This window comes from Callospermophilus lateralis, chromosome 2, assembly GCF_048772815.1.
Source record: "Callospermophilus lateralis isolate mCalLat2 chromosome 2, mCalLat2.hap1, whole genome shotgun sequence".
Taxonomy (NCBI): domain Eukaryota; kingdom Metazoa; phylum Chordata; class Mammalia; order Rodentia; family Sciuridae; genus Callospermophilus; species Callospermophilus lateralis.
In genome coordinates, this window is record NC_135306.1 from 198,962,325 (window position 1) to 198,977,749 (window position 15,425).

At 36.6% G+C, this 15,425-nt stretch overlaps 1 protein-coding gene across 1 annotated transcript; it reads right to left on the minus strand.

Annotated features, from left to right (window-relative positions):
• Positions 1 to 1,720: 1,720 nt before the first annotated feature.
• On the minus strand, positions 1,721 to 15,356 carry LOC143390539 (glycine N-phenylacetyltransferase-like). Its single transcript, XM_076842913.1, has 5 exons — positions 15,279 to 15,356; positions 13,592 to 13,699; positions 4,851 to 4,977; positions 3,769 to 3,940; positions 1,721 to 2,144 (listed from the first exon to the last, which is right to left on the minus strand). Exons 1-5 carry the CDS (start codon positions 15,354 to 15,356, stop codon positions 1,721 to 1,723), a joined length of 909 nt encoding a protein of 302 aa, XP_076699028.1.
• Between the last annotated feature and the right edge of the window lie 69 nt (positions 15,357 to 15,425).

A 15,425-nucleotide genomic window follows, 5' to 3' on the forward strand; every position in this document is an offset into this window, starting at 1 on the left:
AGAAAAAAAATTATGAAGAACTTATACAACTCAAGAGTGAAGAAAACACACAGATGAATTTAAAAAGGTGAAAAATGCCTGAACAGAAATTTTCCCAAAAAGGACACAAAAATAACTATTGGGCTTATTAAAAGTGCTCAATATCATTAATCATCAGGGAAAAGTAAATAAAAAATACTCTGCATTACTGCCTTACAATTAATTTTTTATAAAAGTGTAAAAAACAACAAGTGTTGGCAAAGACGTGGAAGAAAGGGAACTCCTATATACTGTTAGTAGAAATGTAGATTGTATAGCTGTTATGGGAAAATGGCATGGATATTTTTAAAGAAATTTTAAAATATAATTACCATATGACCCAGAAATCCACTTTTTGGACATATAGCCAAAGGAAAATTAATTACCATTTCAGAAAGACTCTACACTCCCATGTTCATTGCAGTATTATTCTCAGTAGCCCAGATATGGAAGCAACACTAAATGTCCTCTGATGGACAAATGGAAAAAAGAAACTATAGTGTGTATGTATGTATGTATGTATATACATATGTGCGTGTGTGTGTAAATATAATGGAATATTATTAAGTTCTAAAAATAAACAAAATCATGACATTTGTCCAACAAGAATAAATCTAGAGGGTATTAAGTGAAAGAATCAAGAGAGAAGAATGTTATATAAGACGTGTATATGTAGAATCTTAAAAAAAACTCAAATAAATAGAGATAGAGAACAAAATAGTGTTTACTAGAAGGAGAGAAAGGAGGGAAAATGTAAGTCAAGGATAAAAGTATAACACACATGTAGAGAGGACAGGTTATAGGTCTCATGTACAACCTGAGGACTATAAGTAATAAAATTGTACTGTATGAGATTCATACTAAATAGGATTTTAGCTGCTCTTGCCACGCACACACACACACACAAAAAAACAGGTAACTATGCAAGATGATGGTTCTGTTAATTTGTTTGACTACAGTGACTTTTATTATCTATATGTATTCCAAAGCATCATGTTGTATACATGAAATATACACAATAAAACACATTGTGAAAAATGAGTCTCCCAGCTACCATATCCACCTTTTACTATACATTTGTTTTTATAATATTTAACATGGTTGTCAGACAGAGATCAAAGAGTAAGCCATGAAAGAACCACTTCAAAATATCTTCTAAAAAGAAGGGACACATGTTGGCCACTAAATAAAGGAGTCATAGAAGAAGAAGGAAAGAGAGAGAGAGAGAGAGAGAGAGAGAGAGAGAGAGAGAGAGAGAGACATACTATTCTTAAGAACACACCCTGGCAAAATTGAAAGGCTCTGACCATTGGCAATAATCCACATGTGAGATGGGACAAGATTTCAAGGAAAAGCAGTAGGTCATCAGGCTGCTCAAAAAAGTGTCACTGAGCATCTAGGGATGGAGCTCAGTGGTGGCCCTGGGGTCAAGCCCAGCACCACCAGTGGGTGGGTGGGTAGGGGGAATAAAAAGGAAAAGTGTCACTGAAATCCAGAAGTTCAGGAAACTGAACAAGGCCAGAGAGGTCTAGCCATGCCGGCCTGCTGGATCTGAAGGGTAGCTTGATGCAGGGATCCTGGTGGTCCTGTGGACCACCCACACTGCTTCTCCAGACCCCAGCAAAGCCCACTCCTTTACTCCGATTACAATTTGTTCTTTCTCTCTTTCTCCACTCATCCAGCCAAACCACAACCACCGACACTAGCTTCTGTTGAGGGCCAACTTCAGAGGCGCACAGTTCCACTGGTTCCAGTCACAGGGCATGGGGACATGATGCAGACTTTGACTCATTTTCTGGATGATTTTGTTGGCTTTATCCGTATGGTTATACACAGGGAAGCCAAGCTTCTCTTGAACCTGGGTCTGAGTATATATTATATAGGAGACAAGGCCTTGGGCCCGATACTCAGGCACAGTGGCTGCCATTCGCATCTCCCCAGTCTGGTCCATTAGAGCCCATGACACAGGGGTCCCTTCAGGCCCCAGAAGACAGGAGCTGGGGAAGGCCAGGATACAGCGCTCAATGAATCTCTGGCTTCTTTCATTGCCACCAAAATGCCAGAATTTATTCACCAACACAGCATGCGTAATATCCAGCGATGAGAGTTTAAACATCTCTTGGTTCCTGTTGAGAAAAAGGGAAAAGAACAGGCCATAATATCATGCACACTATGAGGCATTTGATTTATTTGAGAGGCATGTAGGAACACAGGTAATGGAATAGTCTCAGCAGCCAAGCTGGGATCATAATCTTACTAACTGTGGGATCTCAGGCAGGTAACTTACTATTTCTCTGTCTCCATCTCTTACTGAATAAAATGGTAATATTAATTTCAAAAGACAGAAATGCATTCAGTGCCACAAAACACTAAAGAACTCCACAAAAATTAAGTATTGTTCTCAACATTGCTTTGGCTCTCCACATAAGATAGATCTGATTATTTCAGCCCTATTTCACAGATAAGTGGGCGAACAGAAAAAAAAATGCCTATAAGAAGAACATTCTAGCAAGCAGTAAAGCCAGAGCTTAGAATCTTAGAATCTTAGAGTATGTGTATTTAATGGTCCTTGACCACCATGTTGAACACTTGGGAAAGCTGGAGTCCTGAGAGGCAGCCATACGGACTTCAGATGGCTCACATAATGGAATATTGAAGTCTGAAGATCTCTTTGATAGAGGAAAGAGGTTTTGAGAGGGATCTTGCAAAGATCCCTCTATGTGGGAATAGAAGATTTAGACTTAAACCATAGTTATGGCCTTCACCATCTATGTAGTAAACAAGCCACATCATGAAGGGTCCTGCTCTCTGTTGGGAAACAGGAATGATGCTGCCTGACTATCTCATAGGATGTGTAAGAGGATCCAGTAAGGTTCTAGACCAGGAGGTACTCTGCAGGCTTCAATTCACTTTGCAATGTGAATAAAGCTCTTCTGGGCATATTATCACACCGAGGGCAACAACATTGATCATCTACAGATAAAGTTGCTATCAATGGGTTCTACTTCATATTACACTGGAAATTAATGGGGGAAAATATATGATTATTTCAAGTTCTTTATATTGGAAAATATTTTGTCTGTGAAGTGGATTCATTAAATGCATATCTATTAGGAACCTACTATGTTCATTATTCTGGCCATGGAGAATATGTTAGTGGACAATATAGAGAAGATTCCTGCTCTCGTGAGATTTTAAGTGGGTCAGGGGAGGCTTCAAACAACAAACAGGTATATAAATACTCAATAAGGTGTTTTCAGGTAACGGTAAGTCTGATAAAGAAAGTTAAAATTGGATTTCATCATGAAGAATTATGACCGGGGTGATAGATTTACCCATGGCGATCTCAAAAAACTGTCAAAGGAAATAAATTTTGAGAGAATGAGGAGCAATAACAAAAAAGAGATAACATGTGGAGATCTGAGGAAGGATGTGTGAGGCAGGGAAAGAGCAAGTTCAGTGATGCAGAGGCAATAGCAAGGGCATGAGGTCAAGTGGCAGAAGGAAGGCCAGGGCTGCTGAGCAAGCAGCAGGGTCAAGGTGACATCCAGGAGGTGAGGGTGCAGGTCTTGTGGGGTCTATAAAGACTTTGCATTTTGTTGAAGATGAGGTGAGAAATGGTGGCTTTTAAGCAGGTGATCATCCAGGAGAGGGACTCTGGGAGGTGAGAGAGAACACAGGGAGGGAGGTTGGGAAGATACTCTAGTGACATGTGAGCAGTGCAGAGAGAGCATCTTTAATCACACTCACTTGATCTGGGGTCCCCCAGATTCAGGACATAAGTTCTTCGTATCCACCAGGAAAGGCACCAGTTTCCTTGCTGTTTGAGGCATCATGTACAGAATGCACTGTGTTCTCTTGACCTGGACCAAGTTAGCAGCAGCAAGACTTTGTATCACCTCATCCAAGCTGGACTGTGAACCTAGGAGGGAGGAAGGAAGGAGAGAAGTAACTGTCTGTGTGCAAGGTACAAGAAGGGGCCCAGAGGAACCATGCAGGATTTAGAGTGAGTCACTCTCGCTTCTGGTAATGCCACCAACAGTGTGACGTGATCAAGTCACTCCCTGGAGCAGGTTTTCTCTTATACAAAAATAGTACCAGAAATTCTGGCTGTCACTCTGAAATCAAAGGAGAGGGATATATAATTCATAGTAACCTATCTTTTGCAGTACAGGAAATTGAATCCAGGGCCCTGCTTATGCTAGAAAGATTCCCTAGCACTGAGCTAAACTCCCATCCTGTAGTAGCCTATGTTGATTGTGCACATGCCCAGGTATTGGTCTTCTAGTTCATTTAGCCCTTACACTGACCCTGTGTTTTAGGTTCCTCATTTTCACTTATGAGGAGACTGAGCAATAGGTACATAACATCACTTTAAGGATCACAAAGCAGGAGGCAGAGCAAGGATGCACCCTGTAGAGTCTGACTCTAGAGGGCAGGTTTATAACCATAGCAGGTATCCTCCTTGGTGACCTGGGAGCTTCTCTATGGCACTAGGAGCTGTTATTCTTATTCCAGGAATGGAAGACCAGAAGACAGTCTCTACTCTCACACCCAACATTCTGAGGGATGCTGAATGTGTTGCAAAATATATTTTGAATCTTCAGCTTACAAGAAATTACCTTGCTCAAGAGTTACTAGTAACAACCACATAGTGCACAATATTTGAATTCTGCTCCCCTGCAGAGGTGGTGACAGTCAATACGAGTAATGGACACTAGGTTGAAATTCTGAGACTTGGGGGAAGAATTTCTGGGATTGTGCTTGGGGTGAAAAGTGGTCCTACCGGTAGACACAGGTTTAGCAGCCAGCACATACCCCAGTCCCCTTACTTTGGATCTGCAAATGTTGTTTCCAGTTAATGACATCTGATAAGGCAAGAGATTGTTGACAGCTCTTGAGCTCTTTAGAATAGATTTGGTAGATGTTGGTGTAGTGATCAAGGTCATCTGTCATGTCCTGTTTGGTTGGGCAACAGGGAATAAGTCAATTTGATCATACCAAGAGATTTCAATATTTGTGTCTAACACTTCCTTATACTATTACATTATATGGTTAAATATGTTTTCTTCACATATTATCATGACGCCTGAATCATTAAATCAGGCAACCAAGCTAAGAAATCCATTAAATTTATGTTAGAAAAGTGTTGTGAACCAAAAGTGTGTTCCATTACAATTTCAAATCAACCAAAGGCATACTAAAGAAGCACTTTTCCTTAATTTTAGAATCTTCAGGAGAAAAAGGAAAAATCATATTATTAAAAGGAAGCTCCAGTTGCAAGAACAAATCTTACTCTTTTAAACAGTCTCAGAACAAAAGCATTTTGAACTTATAATATTAAATGAACATGGGTAGCATCATATATAAATTTTTATCTAAACACGGTAAAGGGATACAGAATGAGAATCCATGGTATCTCTAAAACATAAACCCCAAACACTAGTGTTAATGAAAATAATTTATATTCCTAGCAAAATCAAAACACAGAATTTGTTCACAAAGTCCTTCTCAAAGTTAGTAAGTTAGAGTGGGGATAATTTGAAGCTGAAGGAAGGTCCAGATAACAAATACCCAGCTATTATAGAACAGTTGCAAAATTTTGCATAGAAATGCACTCAGAACTCAATAATATTATCACTAGCACTCACTATTTTTATATAACATTCAAAAAGCAAACATGCTTTCATTTTTAGAGTTTAGTAAGGAATTTAAATTCATTTTTGTATTCTGTGTTGTTTCTTGGTTTTTTATAAAAACTTCATCGCATATATTTAAGCTAACAAAATGATATTACTGGATGCATATAGATATTAAAATATTTACTGAAGCAAATTAGCAGACCTGAAATCTCACATAGTTACCATTCTTTCTTTGTTTTTGTTTTTGTTTTTTTTTTTTGGTGGGGGAATAACAGCTAGAATTTACTAATTTAGTAGGAAAAAAGTAACATTTCATTGCTCTGGTCTTTACTATACATTGGAAGGTACACGTCTTCATTATTTATGTCTGCTAGTTAGATTTCTCTAGCTGATGTCTTTTTGTCTCCTCACCATAAACACACTTCTTAATGACTGTTATATTTATATAAGGTGGATGTTTAAAAGATTCACATAGAAGTGAGGTTATGTAAAAGTTTTCTGTGATTGGCTTATTTCCCTTAGCATATGTTGTGCAGATTCATTTTATCAAAACTGGTAAGATCTCCTTATTTTTTTATTAGCACATTATAATTACATGTAATGGTGGGATTCATGTTGACATGATTATGTGAGCGCAGAATATAATTTGCTCCAATTCAGTCCCTAGTCCCTTTCCCTTTCCTCTTCCATTCCCTTTCTTCTTCTCTACTGGTCTTCCTTCTATATAATTATGCAAGCATAATTCCTTCTATTTATTTATTAGTTCATTATAGAACCACAAAAATCAATGAAACCAATGGTTAGTTTGATTGTTACCAATCTTGTTTATCTTTTCAAAGAACCAACTCTTTGTTGCATTGCCCCTTTATATCTTTTTTTTAAGTTTTGTTTTGTTTTTTAGTTGTCAATGGGCCTGTATTTTATTTATTTATATGTGGTGCTGAGAAGCAAACCGGGTGCCTCACACATGCTAGGCAAGCGGTCTGCCACTGAGCCACAACCCCAGTTTTTTTTTTTTTATCTTTTTAATTCTCAATTTTATTAATTTTGGTTCTGATCTTAATTATTTCCTGTGTTCTATTGATTTTGGTTTTAATTTTTATCTTTCTAAGACCATGAGGTATAATGTTATATTATTTATTTGTTTTCTTTATATTTTTTCAATATAGGAACTCAGATATAAAGTTTTCTCTTAAAACTGCTTTCATACTATCCCAGAGATTTTGATATGTTTTATCTATATTTTCATTTGTTTCTTTTTTTCAATTTTTTAAAATTGTTGATGGACCTTTATTTTATTTATATGTGGTGCTGAGAATTGAACCCAGTGCCTCACGCATTCCAGGCAAGTGCTCTACCACTGAGCTACAACCCCAGCCCATTTGTTTCTAAGAATTTTTTATTTCTCCCCTGATTCCTTCTGCAATCCATTCCTCATTTTAAAGTGTATTGTTTAATCCCCAGGTGTTAGAGTGGTTTGCTTTTTGTCTTATTGTTGATTTCTAATTTCATTCCATTATGTTCTGATAGGATGCAAGAAATTATCTCTATTTTTGTTTGCTAATATTTGTTTTTGTGCCTTTAAATATGATCTCTTTTACATATAATTCCATGTGTTGCTGAGGAGGAAATTATTTCAGTTGTTTAATATTCTATAAATGTCCATCTTATAAATAGTATATTTTAGTTCTGAAGAGTTTTGACTTGGTTCATTTTGATGACCTATGTAAGGGTGAGAGAGGTGTATTGAAATCACCCAATATGATTATAATGTTGTCTGTTTGGTTCTTTATATTGAATAGGGTTCGTTTTATGCATGTAGGTCCATAGTTGCTTTAGGAATAAATATTTATAATCATTATTTCTTCTTGTTGGATGATTCCCTTAATAAGTACTTCTTTTTCTCTTCTGATTAATTTTGGCTTGAAATCTACTTTGGCTGATATGAAAGTAGCTACCCCTGCTTATTTTCTGTTTCCATTTATATATTTTATCTTTTCTCATCCTTTTGCCTTCAGTCTGTGGATGTCTGCTATAAGGTGAGTTTCTTGTAAACATCATATGGTTGGATCTTGTTCTTTAATTCAACCTGCCAATCTATGTCTTTTGATTGAAGAATTTAGACCATTTACATTCAATATTATTATAGAGAGATGATTTTTTTTAATTTCCTGCCATTTTGACTTATTTCTAATTCTTAATTCAGACTTGATTTCCCTTTAATCGACTATTCTTCTGGTGTTATTCATCCCTATACATGCTTTCATTTTTATTTTTTATTTCTTCTGCATGAAATATTTCACTGAGTATAATTTATGAAGAATAATTTTATTGTATATAGTAACCTTGGTTGGCACCTATTTTTCTTTCAAAGCCCACATATATTACTACAAGCCCTTCTTGCTTTTAGGGTCTGGGATGAAGAGTCAATTTAAGTCCAAATTGGCTTTCCTATAAATGTGACCTGCTCTTTTGATTTTTAAAATTCTATCCTTATTCTGTATGTCAGGCAGTTTCACTATAATGTGTCATGGAGGGGATTTTTTTATTATGCATATTTGGGGTTCTATCTGATTCTTGTTTTTTGATTTTCATCTTATTCCTAAGATTTGGGCATTTTTCTAATATTATTTCATTGAAAAAGTTGTACATTCCTTCAATTTGTATTTTGGAGCCAACTTCAACCTCAATGATTCTTAAATTTGGTCTCATAATGTTATCCCAGTTTTCCTGAATATTCTGGTCATGGTCTCTTAACATCTTTTCTTTATTGTCAACTTTATTTCAAGATGATATACTTTGTCTTCAAGGCCTGAGAATCTGTCTTCAAATCTATTAGTGACACTTTCCATTAACTTTTTAAATTGATTTATTACATCTTCCATTTTCAGTATTTCCATTTGGTGCTTTTTTAGAACATTTATCTCTTCTTTGAAATTAATTTTACTTCCTGTATTTTGTTTCTAAGTTCACTTCTTACATCTTCTTTTAGACATTGAACATTTTAACTCTGAACTTTCTAAATTCTTTCTCAGACATTTCTTCCACTGGTGTCAATGGGATCAGTTATTGAAGTGCTGTGGGCTATTTGGGGTGGTTTTCATATACAGCATGTATATCCACCATTATGACTATCACTTCTTCTTTTGTATAACAATTTAGTGAGCTTTTTTCTCTTAAGAACTCCAGGCTCCATGAATATTCAGATATTTATACTTACTCTCAATGTGGTGTGTCCTCTGCTATTCCCAGTATCAGGTTTGCTTTGAGAGAAAAAACTAAACCCTATTTACTTCAAACACTTCAGGGCAAAGTTACATACTAATAAACCTCAGGAAAAACAAGGACTGGTTGATATTGTTCTTCACAGTTCCTTTAACCCAGGTATAAAGTTGCAGCAATGTTCTTCAGGAGGTTGAAAAATTATTTATTAAAGATGGGAAAATGGCTATTGCATTATATAGGGGCTGAAAAGAGGAGGAGAGAAAATTGGGTAAAAGAAGAGAGAAAGAAAAGATAGAAAAGAATAATACAAACCAAAGTAAAAAGAAGATAAATAGGGATGAGGAGGGAGGATTTGAGGCAGTCGCAGGCAATGTAAAAGGGAAGGAAGTGCTAAGTGGAACAAGTGTAAACCAAAGCTAGGGAAACAAAGAGAGTTATTCCAATTAATGTTTAAAACCTCAGAAGAAAGGCAGTCAAATACTAGGGGAAAATAACTCTTTAATCAAAATGAAGAGTAATATATGTATGACCAAAGTTGGCCTTTGAGCTATTTAAAGTAAACCATACCAAGGTGGAGACATCTTACTGAGTCTTCCCGGTTTGGTTTTCATCAATATGTGAGACCTTCAGATGATGTTCATCACTCTTCAGCTCTGGTCCCCCAGAGGGGTTGGGGCACAGGAGCCACTCCCCTGGTTGCTATGGACCTCCCACCAGCTCGTCCTTTTTCCTCAACCCGGGGGTCTGGGACTAATACTTGGGGCGTACTGTGCTGCACCTGCTGGCTGTGTCTATTGGGTGCCAGGGCACAGAATGCAGGTCTCAGGGCTGCTGCTTTGACTTCAGTGGAGACACCGCTCCCCTCCCTCCCCTCCACAGGGCCCTTTTCAAAGTGGCATAGAGCCTGGTGGTTGTCTGTAAGAGTGGGACCTGTGATTGTGAGTTCTCTGTGGGGGGTCTCTGATGCAAAAGCATCCCCCCTGACCAAAGCAAATCACAGATCCCTGGGGCGCCATCCCCGTGATTGGAAAACAGACTCGGCCTGCAGTCTGCCTATGTCCAAACTTACTCCCCACAGTTGTAAATTACACGTCATTCCTCTCCACTGAGACACAGACAGTTTTCCTGCCTATGTCCCAGCTCCCGCGGCCCATGCCTGTGATCTGCAGGCACTTGTCCCCTCTGCCGCCTGGCACAGAGACAGTTGTTTCCCCTGCACTGTGTTCTCATTGCCCATGGCTGTGAATTGTGGCTATCTGCTCCCATGTCTGCCTGAGCTCCCAGGGCTGCTGTGTGGAGCAGCAGGGTTAGGCTAGAACTTCCCGGGAGTGCATAGCTCTTAGGTTTGCTCCATCCCATTCCTCTTGTCTGTGATGAGGGAGAAGGGATTTCAGCAGCTTTGTTAGCAGCAATACTCTACAAGTTCCTTCTAGACCAATCACTGCAAAGGTGTTCCTCTGGATTGGTTTTATTTTTTGTTTGTTTGTTTTTTAGTTGTTATCTGAAAGTGGGGAGACACTGCGTTGATTGAATTTCTTTCAGGGAGTCTGGCTAGATGTGAATTCTACAAAACCGCAGCCATGACCAGGATGGCTTTCCTGGTTAAACTGCTTCATCTCCGTCACTGACTTTCCATCTCCTATACTGTTTTGATGTTCAGCTACTACTCAAGAAGCCGGATGATGTTCTTTCCCTGTCCCTCTTTCTCTTTGTTGCTGCTCCCTCCTCTCCCACCCCCGCCCCGGGGTCTAGGTTCAGGGTTAAAGAACTCTGTCCTTATTTTCTGTTCTGATAACCAAACCTCAAGTCTCTCCAAATCTCAGGTTGTCCCATACTGAGTTTTATGCAATTTACTCTGTCACCAATCTCTCTAGTCAGGTCTTCTTTCACTGCCTTCTTTCTGGGCTGTGGAGGGCTTGGAGGTTGCTACTTGATCTGCATCTTCAGATATTGATTTCATTTCTTTTGGGGGCTAAATTACATTCTATTAGGTATGTGTGTGCATGTGTGTGTGTGTGTATCAATTTATCCATTCATCTGTCCATGGACCCTCAGGTTATTTACATATCTTGGCTTTTATGACTAATGCTATAATAAATATGAGGAATGCAGCTATCTTTACACAATGGTGATTTCATTTCCTTTGATACATGGCCAGAGAGAGACTGCTAGGTCAAATGGTAGTTCTAATTTTATGTTGAAGAACTTTCATTCTATACTTAAGCTGTTACAAATTTTTGCCAAGAAAGAATATTGGATATTGTCAAAAAAAGCAAACAAACAAACAAAAAAACAAAAATTTTTCCACCTCACTTGAAACGGCCATGTGTTCTTTATCTATCAACATGATGTATTACAGTGATTGATTTGCTCGTGCTAACCCAGTCTTACATGCCAGGGATAATATCACTGGTCACAATGTAAACATCTTTTGACGTATTATGTAACTTAGTTTGTTAATATTTCATTGAGGATTTTTACTTCAAAATATTCATCAGAGTAAATGGCCAATAGTTTTCTAGTGACACCTTTTTTTGAGTTTAAAGGTAATGGTAGTCCTCCCACAGTATATTTGGAAGTATTCCTTCAAGCTCTATATTTTGGAAGAATTCAAGGAGCACTGGTATGAATTCTTCTTTGCATGTTTGGTGGAATCCAGCTGTGAAGCCATCTACTCCTGAGTTTTTGTTTCTTGGGAGGTTTTGTTTTTTAATCACTTCTCCAATCTCTTGATTTGTTGTCTATTTCTTCCAGAGTTAATATTGGGAGGTTGTATTTTTTAAAACATTTATCTGTTTCCTCCAGAATAGTCAATTTGGGACAAATGATTATTCATAATAGTTTCTTATAATCCTTTTTATTTCTGATGTGTTTGTTATTATTAGTTTCATTTTGAGTTTGAATCTTCCCTCTTTTTTTACTTAGACTAGTATTGTCAATTTTGTTATATTTTCAAACAGACCTACTCTTAGTCTCATTGGTTCTTTCTATAAATTTTGGATTCCTTATTCAATTTATTTCTTTTTGGATGTTTGTATTTCTTTCCCCCTGCTAACTTTGGGTTTAGTTTGTTCTTCTTTTCTAGTTTCTTGGGGTATAACATTAGATTATTTATTTGGATTCGTTCTTTTTATGAAAAGCATTTTTGCTATCATTTGCTATTAGAACTGCTTCTACCAAACTTAATGGGATGCAGCATGTAGTTGTAGCTTGCTTTCTTACCCATTCATCCACTCCGTATTTAGATGGGGATATTTGATCCATTTGTATTCAAGGTTATTACTGAAAAGTAAGAACTACTTATTGTAGTTTTATTTGATTTCTGATTGTTTGTCTCATCTTTTCTTTTTTTGCTTCCACTCTTATTGTCTAACTTCGTGATTTGGTAATATCCTATAGTGCTAATTGTGATTACTCTCTCTTTATTGGTCCTATAGCTGCTGTAGTTTGTGATCATTAGGAGGTTTGCAGAAAACATTTTATACTTTTTTTCTCTATTTTTTTAATTTGCTCAAATTAGTTATACATGACAGTAGAATGCATTTTTAGACATTGTACACAAATGAAGCATAACTTCTCATTCTTCTGGATGTACATGGTGAGAGTCACACCAGTAGTGTAATCATACACATATACAGGGTATGATGTCTGTCTCATTCTACTGTTCTTCCCATCTGCACTGTCCCAACCCTCCCCTCTGCACATCTTATGCTGTTAATGGCTATTTACAGCTGATAACAACTAGTCTTCTGTCACTTACAAAAACTCTAGACTTTTATTCTACTTCCCGCAATTAATGTTCTTGATGTTACAAACAGCATCTTTTAACATTGTATACTCCTTAACAACACACTGTAGTTGTTTTTTTCTTGATTTTATGTCTCAACATTCATACATAGATAGGTGTAGGATCTATACATCACAAATACATTATTGAAGTATTGAGGAGTTCACTGGGTATCTACTTCTAATTGTGAGTTTTACTTTTATATGTACACATAGTAATGATTATCACCTCTTTGCTTCTGCTTAAAACACTACATGGTTATATTACATTTGTTAATGTTTTATATCAAAATGATACTATATGGTTAAGCTTTGTATTTTTGTATGCATGAATTTCAATGTGTTAAAATGTATTTGTATTTAAAGTGTATTGATCACCTTGCTTGTTACTTTTCAAAGCGCAGCACTGAAAATATACATCTTAAATATTGTAAATTGATTCTCATATTTCTCTAACATTCTTTACATTTTACTTCACATATTGTAGGAGTTATTTTCTCAGCTTACAAAATGTTCCCCTACTCTTGTCATCATCTCAAGACCAATTGAACATCAAAATTCAGTTTTGATGGAATGCCTGCTTGCAAGTCTTTTTATCCTTTCCCTACAACCTCTGAAATCACTGATTTTAATCAACTTTGAATCAGAACTACTTCTTCGTCTAAAGCATGATCTTAACACAAAAACAACTTCCTACAACATAAGTGCTCTTGTGTGCTCTTGCACATTTTCACACCATATTGCAATTCTTCTGCTTTTCTGTTTCCTCCAGGCTGTGAGCTCATTGAGAGCAAGACTAGAAGACCACCACCGCGATTCCTTTCTGTTTCCCTGGGGTCCACCATACTTCCTTCCAGGTTCATGTCACACACACAGTAAATACAAACAAAGTCATTGTCATTCGACCCCAGACAACTTACCTGCTCCTGAGGGCGCACAACTACTGTGTTAAAATCTGGCCATTTGTCCACCAGGGCCTTTAGCTTGAATGGGTTCCCCTGGTTTATGTGGAATACAGTTCCATAGACCTAAAACGTTTCAACAATGTGAGAGTCTGCACATTACAGAGGAACAGCCAGGTGCCTTGTTTAACCCCAGCAAGCCTTATTCCTAGGAATCGGGGTTTGTCACTAATAGATCGTGTACTTCAGTCTTCAGGATGTATATCATTACCCTAAGCAAAACCAAAACAGATTTTTGCATAAAATCATGAGAATATTTTATATATATAAATACCAGATCAATAAAATAAATAATGCTCACTCTTACATTGTAGAGTTTTTATTGGTACATTATTAACTTTTAAATTTTTATTAGTATGTTATAATTATACATAACTGTGGGATTCATTGTGATATATTTGTTACATGTGTGCCTAATTGGTCCATATTATATAGAATTTAGTTTTATATTTTTTACAAATTCTTCCATTCATTTACATATACACATAAATTTATAAACAATAAAATTAATAAGTTCAATATCTATTTTCTTGCATTCTCTATATATGTGTATATGTATATGAATACACACATATATATTTGGAGATACACATGGGAAAAAAACTTTACATAGAGATTAAAGATATATATTTTTATATATCATATGTGTTACACATATCATTCATATATATATATATCATATATGTGTCACTTATGGTCTCACTGACTGGGCCAGGCTGGCTTTGAACTTGTCTTAGCTATGCCCCTCCACACAGTGACTGGGATTATAGGCATGTGCATCACACTGGGGGATTTCTGCTTGATTTTTGAATGTGCCTTGAGTTCTCAGGAAAAATTCCATGTTTATGATATGATGTATATTTTAAATGTTTTTATGGTTGATTTGATAGTATTTTGTTAAGAATTTCTTTCTCATCTATGTTAATGACAGATACAATTCTGTAGTTTTCTTATCTATTTCTGGTTTTGTTATTAGGGTAATTCTGGACTCACAAAATGAACTTGAAGATACTCTCCCATCTTTGTTATTTCCTGAAGGAATTTGTGTAGAACTGGTATAATTTTTTTCTCATATGTGTGGTAGTGATTGCCAGTGAAGCCACCCAAATGGGAGATATCTGTGTTGTAAAGTTTTCATTTCCATACAGAGAGTAATTCACGTAACGTATTCTTCTTCAATGACCTTTGGTAATGTGTGCTTTTCACAGAATAAATACTGAAACCTATGAATGCAGCACTGATAACAGTAGGCACATTTTATTTATTATTACACTTATAATGTCTATGGATTTGCAGTAGTGTTTTCTATTTTATTCCTGACATTGGTAATCTGTGTCTTCTTCTTTCCTGGTCAGTTTGGTTACAATATTATCAACATCATTTGATACTTATAAGAACCATAATTTGAATGTGTTGGGTTTTTGTGTTGTTTTTCTGCACTCACATTCTTTGATTTTTTAAAAAATCTATTTATTGTACAATTTCCTTCATTCTGCTTGGTAAAGGGTTAATTCCCGCCTACTTTTTTAAGTTTCTAAGGTGAGAATTTAAATCATTGAGTTGAGATCATTCCCATTTTTAGTCTCATTTTTAGTATAAGCAGGTAATGCTGCATATTTTTTTTCTCACAATGTTCCACCCTCACCTTTAAGGACTCAGGGAGGCTCTTCCGTAAGGACTTCTCTAGCATCTGCAGCATCTGTGGACTTTGCAAAGGAAACATCTTGGCAGGTGCTTTAGGCTAAAGAGAAGATTGAGAAACATCACGGAATGAGAAGGCAGTTCTAGTTAA